Source organism: Photinus pyralis, unplaced genomic scaffold (assembly GCF_008802855.1).
Source record: "Photinus pyralis isolate 1611_PpyrPB1 unplaced genomic scaffold, Ppyr1.3 Ppyr1.4_LG4, whole genome shotgun sequence".
NCBI classification, from domain to species: Eukaryota; Metazoa; Arthropoda; class Insecta; order Coleoptera; family Lampyridae; genus Photinus; species Photinus pyralis.
The window spans coordinates 40,519,223-40,528,687 of record NW_022170511.1 but is presented as its reverse complement, the minus strand read 5'-3'; the positions used below and the strand labels follow the sequence as shown (position 1 = coordinate 40,528,687).

Here is a 9,465-nt window from a genome sequence, read left to right as displayed (position 1 = left end):
ATAAACACGCCAATTCTTTTCAATCGAATGCTTGCACGTTAGTTGGCTTCTTTCGAATAAGTGCAGCACTACGGGTCCACACTGCTTTTTGAACATTTTAATATAGGTAATACGTATATCATTTACAAAAAAGGCTTTAGCAGTTTTTAGAGAATAAAGTATTTTTTGTAATCTCTCTTTTACAATTGCAAGTTCGCATTTAACTGTAATGGTAAACACATATTTGAATTGTGTTCAAGCGTTGTTCGATTGTTCACTTTTATCATGTACAGTTTAGAAATTATACGTATTGTTATTTTCTTAAAAGAGTTACTCAATAAAAATGTAAATAGTAAATTGTTAAACATTTTGTTATCCTAGCGAATGCGTGAGATGGCTTGTTGGCTGGAAGTCTGAGACATCAATTTTGTCAGTTCCATACCACTGCAGCTGCCGAACTTACACCCCTAACTCCCATTCCGATCTAGTTCTTTCATATTATAATGAATTAGGGTGACTACAATTAAGGGAATTTGTGTGAGATGCGCTTAAGATGTTTTTTTTTCACATACATGCTTCGTTGTTGCGTTTGGTTATTTGCTATTGTCGGAGTGTGTGGGTTTTTCTATCAGTGAGAAATAAATTACTCGTAGAGGTTTTTAAGCAGCTAAGGTTCGATAACGTGAAAACTTTCTTATTAATAGTGCGCAAAAATTCTGTATAAAAAGAACTGCACAGATAAAAGGTATTTTACTCTTGAGTAAAATTCATATTTGACATGCCATGTATACGATTGAAAAAATTTGATAGGTATATCTGATAGTTGAATTTTAGGTCTCGGACAATGCAGAACTTTTTATGAAGAAGAACTGTTTTTCGTACAATTAATAATAATAAAAAGTTTCCCATATTATAGTATGGGAACATATTATGTTGCCAACTGAAATAGACACCCTGTATGTAGCTAACAAGATCCGTTCTCCCATTTCAGAAAATAATTACAATATACCTACTTGCAAGTATTCCACTCAACAAGTGTATTTTATTACACGAATAGGTAAGTAATATTAAACAAATATACATTCCATAAATCAAAAATATTATTAAATATGATGTATTAATTAATAAACAATGCAAATTATACATAACTACAGCGACGTCGGAAGTGAATAACGTTTGGGGGGGCAAAAGTCAGCGACCATGGAGTCTGAAAGGTCCCTTCCATGCAAAATTGTGTACGAATTAATGCAAAGCAGTTGGTTTTTTAAGTGACCTTGAAACCTGTTTATTTAATCAATCAAATAATGTATTTTTGAAAGAAAAGTTTTGAAAAAAATTTAAAAAAGTGTCGGAGGATGTCTATATGCAATTGAGCAACTCAGAAATACTTGACTCGATTGAGAAACCTTAGCCATAGATCATTAATATTTTATTTAAACAGTAATGAAGAATTAGAACATACAAAAGTTACAAAAATTTTGTTCCTATTTATTGCACTATTGAGCATTGTAAAGATAAGCAAGTATAAAAAATTAAATATCCAAAAATTTTCCGCCTTTCCGCAGTTTTGCTGGCAAATTCTTTCAATATATCCTCTACCTCTACACTTTTTGTAATTTCTGCATGAACATGAAGTAGAGGAATGTGTTAGTCGCTTTTGAGTGATTTATCTACTCATTCTTAGAGGGGGCGCGGCCCCCTTGTGTAAAAACTGAGGGGGCGGCTCGCCCCCTCTGACCCGTACTTCCGACGTCGCTGCATAACTATATATAATTTAGTGATTTATAACCCTTTTATACGGCGTATTATTTATTAACACTTACAGTTGATCTTGCATTATGCTGTAAATACGCCGTAAGCATGGCGCGCTCTCCGCCCTGTCTCAAAAACGGTTGCGTATATATAAAACAAGCATAAATTGTGCACAACTCTTGTAGTCTAGGCGATAAAGACATCTAACTGGACATTTTGAGGTGGAAAAGAAAAAAATGGTGGAATATGTTCAGTTAGGTGTGAGAAACAACATATTAAAAATCCCACCCCCCAGACCCTGTGCTAAAGGCTCCAGCCACCCCAGCATCCCCCAAAAACCGTGTTTTCGCTCTTTTTGGCTGATATCTCGCGATCTATGAGGTCTATATGAAATATTTTTAGCTGAAAATATTTCTCGGGAAATTTCATACAAGGTAGATACTCAGAAGTTAGCCTAGGTGTACCTCTTAGCCTAGGAAATTCATAAAAGGAGGCGAAAATCATCAATTTTCGTGTTTGGTTTCTAGTCTATAACTTTTGATTGAGAAGTCTGATCGAAAAAGTACGAATTGATTTGGATTCTACGCACCCAAATTAATAAGAAAAAGGGTTTTCCCGAGAAATTTTGGTGTAGTCGATTTTTGATAAAAAAGGAAGGTTATACACTGCCTTTTTTTGAGCCCCGAAAAAAAAAATTGTCTCACATCGACCCGGAAAAAAATTTTCTTATAGAATATGGCCTGTAGAATCCATAATTTCAAACAGTTCCAAGATTGGGCTATTAGTTCAAATGTTACAGCCCTTTGAATTTTTTTTCAAATTGGTTTCTAGTCTATAACTTTTGATTAAGAAGTCTGATCGAAAAAGTACGAATTGATTTGGATAAGTATAAGGGTAATGATTACGTTGAGGTATAAATGAATGTGTGAATATTTTAATATGACAATTCAACTCATGTATAAAAAATCGCATAAGCCGCAGTGAAATTGTCACTTTGACAGCGGCAAAAGTTACCTGCAACTTTTCCAGCGACAAATGCACTAGTGGTTTTTTCACTATTCATTTTCGAACCAATTATCGCATTATCCTTTCCCATATGACTAGTTTGACGTCTGTCAATAATTGATTAATATGGTGAATTTCTTGTTCGTTAAATTGTCCTGCCGAATTACACTCGAGGTTTGTATTTAAACCGAGTAAATTTGGGTTGTTGCAACTCAAATCTGTTTCCTTTTAGCAATTGAACTCGAAAAACTGTCAACCTAAAAATGCTCCACCTGCGGTGTCGCATTTTTATTAGTTGACAGTTTTTCTCTTCTAATTGCTAGGCAACAGATTTTCATTACCTAAACAACCCAAATTTACTCGGTAAAATACAAACCTCTTGTGCAATTATAAGTGAATAAATGGTACATAGAAATACTTTGTTTTACAATGAATATCATGAAAGTTGAAGGTGAAAGGTGACTTTACGCCAACTCTTCAGTTACCTATCTCGTATGAAATTGCACGAAGAGCATTTTCAGCTAAACATATTTCATCTAGCCCTGACGGTCGCGATATTTTTGCAAAAAACCGCAAAAAAAACACGAAAATGATGATTTTCGTCTCCTTTTATGAATTTTCTAGGCTAAGAGGTACACCTAGGCTAACTTCTGAGTATCTACCTTGTAAAAAATTTCAGGAGGAGCATTTTCGGCTAAAAATATTTCATCTAGCCCTAAAGGTCGCGATATATTTGCAAAAAGCCACGAAAATTGATGATTTTCGCCGCTTTTATGAATTTCCTAGGCTAAGAGGTACACCTAGGCTAACTTCTGAGTATCTACCTTGCATAAAATTTCCCGAGAAATATTTTCAGCTAAAAATATTTCATATAGACCTCATAGATCGCGAGATATCAGCCAAAAAGAGCGAAAACACGGTTTTTGGGGGATGGTGGGGTGGCTGGAGCCTTTAGCACAGGGTCAGGAGGGTGGGATTTTTAATATGTTGTTTTTGACACCTAACTGAACATATTCCACCAATTTTTCTTTTCCACCTCAAAATGTCCAGTTTGCCAATTTTACAGTCTTTATCGCCTAGACTATTGTGCAGATAAAGCGCATTTTTTTTACCGAAATAGCTTTTGTTTTGACAACACCAATGGATATATTTCTTCAGACGTCTCAATCGCCCTTTGTGAGTACGCTCGTCCTACAATCCGTTCTTGAGGTTTAAGGGAACCCGATCACAATAAGAGGCCAAGGAGGAGGGCTATGGTTGGTAGAAATTAATTCCTTTCGTTGATACCTTTCATTAGAGTACCATGAAGGATAAAACTAGTTCCACTCCCCTCCTCCTCCGCCCCGTACCTTGATAAGAGGACAGAAAGAAGGGGGGGGGGAGCTTTTAGATAGCGAAATTTGATGACCGTCTGCGTCTGGCACACCTTCAAGGTATAGCCTACCTACTGCAAAAAATTCCAGGACTCTAGGGCCATTCGAAGTAGTTCGAAACGGCAGAAGTGGATCCGGATGGACGCACAAAACGCAAACAATAGAACATTTTTTTTAATTCTTAAAAAATGCGCTAAAATGTTCCTGACAAAAAAATTTTGGGAGAGAATTTTATTCCCTACAATTTTTATAATAAATGCAAATGGCATTAAAACCATAGGAAACGAGATATTAAAAAAAAAACGATTTTTGGGACCTTCGATCTTCAATATCTGTAGACGCAGACACGAGATTTTATGAAACTTTTGAGACAACTTTCAGAATACCAAAACTAAGGTTCGTAAAGTTTATAGCTTATTATCTCTCATTCCGAGGTGAAACACTAATATGACTGGACTATACGGAACTATAGTTGTAGGTATATAAAAGATATTGCGACATATTTCAAATCGGCAATAAACATAATGGCGGGGATTCACGACTGATAACTTTATTTTTTTTTGATTTAAGAAGAGATATATAAGAAAGAAATATTTTCATCACTAATTTCATCATTCGTGCAGTGTTTTAATTCGGAGAATTCTGTACCTACCTTGTATATTGAAATAACTGACCCCGACGAATAGGTAATTTTAATTTTGTATATCTTTAACTCTCTGCTAACCACCGTGCATTGATTTAAAGTAGCTTTGTAGCATTTTACTATTAAAAAGCGACAACCTTTTGAGGCGAAAGGTTTCTTTGTGTTGGCAATTCACTCACCACTTCATGAAAGTTTCTTTTCTAAATTTTAGCGCATTTTTGAAAATACACTCAGCAATTACAATAGCTGCAAATTTCAAAGTTTCAGTAAAAGCTTTCTGCTAGTGTAGATGAGCAGGCTCTAGTCTATTTTGAGTTAGATTACTCTTGAGATCGATAATTTTAAACTTTGCTAATAAAATACTGATCTAGTATTACCAAAAATGCGCTTTGATCATGCATAGGTATGCTGATGATTTACAACTTTTTTAAACTCATTTTAACTATGACAAACACTACACTTACATTCAATTTTTTTTAGTATTTATCATAATTTATTTTATCGAAACATGACATTTATTGCGTACTTAATTTATTAGTGAACTTGCGTGAAAAGTACCCCAAAATAACAAATTCTCATAATAGCATAGTTACCCTTCATAATATCATAGTTACCATAATACAAGAGTTCTAATATTAACGTAACCTGTATGGAAGAAAGCGGCTAAGCTATTGGGTTCAGGTACTTATCAACTTGTCTATTGAGACTTAAAAGCGCGTTTTTATTTATTAGCATGACCGTTTATATCTACAGATTGGCCTCTGGACACTTCTATTTGAAAAAAAAAGCAATCAGGACACTACATTTGTTAATTTTCATTTTTTCTTTTATATCCAAACAAGTCCGCAGCATGGAGTAGTGAGTCCATAACGTAGATGGTGCATATTTTTCCGCCTACAATGTTGTAACAATACAGGTATAACAAGGAATAGATCGAAAAGGATAGTTCCAAATTAAGTACTCACCTTGGTCTTAAAGTACGCAAGCAAAATAAGTTCTAAAGCTCCTTTTTCTCCACGCGCCTCACGCCAGGTACAGAACTCAGGGTACTCTTTTTTGTATATTTCTCGGGATTGAATTGGCAATAGATTTAAAGAAACCTCTTCCGCTTCTAATAAAATATCTTGGGGAACGATTTCGACGTTATCCATCATGAGAAAAATTTAAGATTTGTTTTGTCGTAACCAAGGAGAAAGTAATAGCGGAATTTGTTTTGTCGTAACGAGGGATACAATTTATCTAGTATGTTTCGATAAAGCTATGTATTTCATTTGGATATTACCCGCCATAATAAACTCGGATCCTCGTTAATTATGACAACGGTAATATCCTTATGAAATAAATAGCTATAGTTACTTATTAAAAATGAAGGATTATGTACATATTTACAATATTCACTTATTACATAGATACCTATACGCTTATTGTAACGCTAAATGTAGATATATACCCTGCTGTATATTTTAAAGAAAATTAGGTATATGCTAAAGCTAGGTATCAATTCTATTCTACAGGCACTAACACTATAACCATAAGGTATTATATATACAGGGTGGTGACTTGCGTAACGCATCATAGGGATTTCAATGTAAAATTCATAACATGCGATTATTGGCTCCCCAAATTATTTTAGAGCAAAAATGTATTAAGGTTTTTTGTAGAAAAAAAATGTTTACGTCAATCAACCGTATTAGTTTTCAATTTTTTGCATAGTAAAGAGGGAAAATTGGAAAAATAAAACCCCCATCTTTTTCAATAATCTGTGAGGCCATGGAATTTTATAATACAAAAAGATATCCAGTTATCAATTAGGAGCAGTTCGAAATGGATTTTATGATCGACTTGGTTACTGTCTTGCAGTTAATGGTGACTTATTCGAACATTTATTGTAAATTGTTATATTAGGAAACCGTTTTTAGTAATTTGGTCTTTCTTTATGTTGAATTCGCTGTTCTAAATATAATACTTTTTGATAGAATTTGATTTGTTTTATAGCAGACATTCCATGGCATGACGGATATTGGCGTAGTTTTTGTATTAGAAAATTCCATGGCATCACAGATTATTGAAAAGATGGGGTTTTTATTTTTCCAATTTTCCGTCTTTATTATGCACAAAATTGAAAACTAATATGGTTGATTGACGTAAAAAATTTTTTTCTACAAAAAACCTAAATAGATTTTTGCTCTAAAATAATTTGGGGAGCGAATAATCACATGTTATGAATTTTACGTTGAAATCCCTATGATGCGTTACGCAAGTCACCACCCTGTATATTGCTTTTCGAGATTAATGTGATTATCTAGATCCAGATTATACATTGGAATTTTTTTAGATTGTAACATTGTATAAAGCCATTAACATCTTTATGAGAGGATTGGGATTACGTTAATCTGTAAATTGCTGTGGAATTGTGTTAGTCGGTACTGCTTATAGCATTTATATTTACCTCTGTATAAAAGCAAGACGCCAAACTGAATAAAACGTTTTGGGTTGGTATTTGAAAAAGAAGTTGTATGACGGCGCTAAAAACGTTTTTGGCAGTATTACACCTTTATGCCTATTTGCAAAATTTTAACGAAATTAAAGTAACCATTTTTAGTGTTGAATTTTTGACATCTTTGTTCTCAGTTTGTTTGTAATAAAACTTGGCACAATGTTTGTAGGTTGTACATAGAAAAGTAAGGCGTTTAAAATAATAAAAATTTTCAGGTAGTTGTACCTAGCTCAAGCTAGGAAGCTAATAAACGTTTACTTTTTCCAAAACCCCGTGTTGATAGGTACCACAAAGTCTTCCTAACAAACATTTCATAATGAAATCAATCATTCGACTGAATTTCTGATGAAAAATAATGAAAGTAAAGCGTTTTAGAAATGAAGAAGTTTGAGCAAATGCAAAATTATCTAAAAAACTCCTTCGAAAAGCCATCACTGGTCACAATGGTGTTAACATCTATAAGCTTTTACATTTTAATGTTCATCGGTTACTTTACCCAAGCTGTATTTCCACGAAAGATCTGTGGAAGGTACAATCGTCAAGGATACCCGGAACTTTACGATAGATTTACGCACTTCTTCTCTCGATATGTACACAGACGAATGGGAGACTGTTGGGAATATCCCATCTGCAGCTCTCCTGGAGCGGAACTAGTGTTTAAGGAACGAATTACCGAGGACAACGGGTGGACTTTTAAGTAGGCCTATGCCGGTGTTGTACCGACGTTATTCTATCGTCCTTGTAGATTTACAGGGAGGAAGAGGAAATGTATCAACCTCGGATCTTACAATTATCTTGGATTCTCCGACAAGTCAGGGTACTGCACTGAGATGGCGATTAAAGCGCTACATACTTATGGAATCTCAACAGGTGCTACAAGGGAACGGTACGGGAATAATGAAATTAACAACGAGTTAGAAAAGCTGACTGCTGAGTTTGTGGGTACAGAAGATGCGGTCGCGTTAGGTATGGGTTTTGCAACAAATTCGTTGAACATTCCGGCTTTGGTATCGGGAGGGTGTCTGATCATAAGCGACGAAAAGAATCATGCATCTATAGTTTTAGGTGCCCAAGTGTCAGGTGCTACTGTTCGAGTATTTCGTCACAATGGTAAGAACACCCGTTTAGGTAAATGTCAAACTATTTGCCTCCTTTCAGATTTGGAGGATTTAGAAGATAAATTAAAAGCCGCCGTTTATTATGGACAACCCATCAAGGAGAATAATAATAATCATGTACCTTGGAGAAAAATTTGTATCATTGTCGAAGGTATATATAGTATGGACGCGAGCATTGTGCCTTTACCAGAAATAATTGCGCTGAAGAAGAGGTACAAGGCATATTTGTATTTGGACGAAGCACATAGCATAGGAGCCTTAGGACCATCAGGCAAGGGCGTTGTGGAGTACTTTGGTTGTAATGCCAGAGATGTCGATCTTTTAATGGGAACCTATGCTAAGAGCTTTGGATCTGCTGGAGGATATATTGCCGGTTCTAAAGTACCGATAGCATCTCTTAAGAATGTTGTTAAAAGGACGCACTTTCAGGAGTTAATATCACTATTACGGCAAACATGTTCCGCCACGAAGTACGCTTCTTCAATGTCACCCCCTGTTGCCGCTCAAGTGATTGCGGTATTACAAATATTACTGGGAAAAGATGGTACCAATTTAGCTAAAAATCGCCTTAAAACACTGGCCATCAATACGCAATACGTTAGACGAAGGTTAGCCCAAACTGGAGTAATCATTTACGGACATCAAGATGCACCAGTGGTGCCTATCCTTCTTTATCGTTATTCTAAGATAGCGTAAGTGTTTCTTTTTCATGAAAATTTTGTTCAGACCATTTATTTCTAGGTCGACAGTTCGTGCATTGATCCAACGTAACGTAGCCGTTCCAGCCGTGGGATACCCGGTGACGCCGATTCTTGAATCTCGAATGCGTTTGTGTATATCCGCTACACACACCAAAGAGCAACTTGATTACGCATTGGCTGCGATTGAAGAAGTCTCCGATGAAATGGGCTTAAAACATTTGAGATTACCCAGACATTTGAAACCAGTTGTGTATGAAGATATTGCTATAAACCTTTAAAAAGACTCCTAATATGTATGATAACTAACTTATTTGTCGTTTCCAACAATAATCTTTGGAAAAAACAAACATCTTGTTGCTAATTTCAATGGAAATTAAATCTTACGGTTCAGAATGCA

General features: G+C 35.2%; 1 protein-coding gene across 2 annotated transcripts; it reads left to right on the top strand.

Moving 5' to 3' along the window:
* Positions 1 to 4,724: 4,724 nt before the first annotated feature.
* LOC116169455 (serine palmitoyltransferase 2-like) lies at positions 4,725 to 9,465 on the top strand. 2 transcript variants are annotated; one of them, XM_031485551.1, is made up of 6 exons: positions 4,725 to 4,795; positions 7,625 to 7,946; positions 7,995 to 8,359; positions 8,408 to 8,748; positions 8,797 to 9,059; positions 9,109 to 9,465. In XM_031485551.1, exons 2-6 carry the CDS (start codon positions 7,627 to 7,629, stop codon positions 9,344 to 9,346), a joined length of 1,527 nt encoding a protein of 508 aa, XP_031341411.1. In that variant the 5' UTR covers positions 4,725 to 4,795; positions 7,625 to 7,626; the 3' UTR covers positions 9,347 to 9,465. The 2 variants fall into 2 exon arrangements, with proteins under 2 accessions (XP_031341411.1, XP_031341410.1); XM_031485550.1 differs by having other exon boundaries at positions 4,730 to 4,795; positions 7,617 to 7,946.

Bases quoted from the DNA above. Each gene is read 5' to 3' on its own strand.
- LOC116169455 (XM_031485551.1), top strand. From the start codon at position 7,627: ATGAAGAAGTTTGAGCAAATGCAAAATTATCTAAAAAACTCCTTCGAA. The intron at 7,947-7,994 runs GTAGGCCTATGC...TCGTCCTTGTAG, and splicing joins GACAACGGGTGGACTTTTAA to ATTTACAGGGAGGAAGAGGA. The intron at 9,060-9,108 runs GTAAGTGTTTCT...ATTTATTTCTAG, and splicing joins TATCGTTATTCTAAGATAGC to GTCGACAGTTCGTGCATTGA.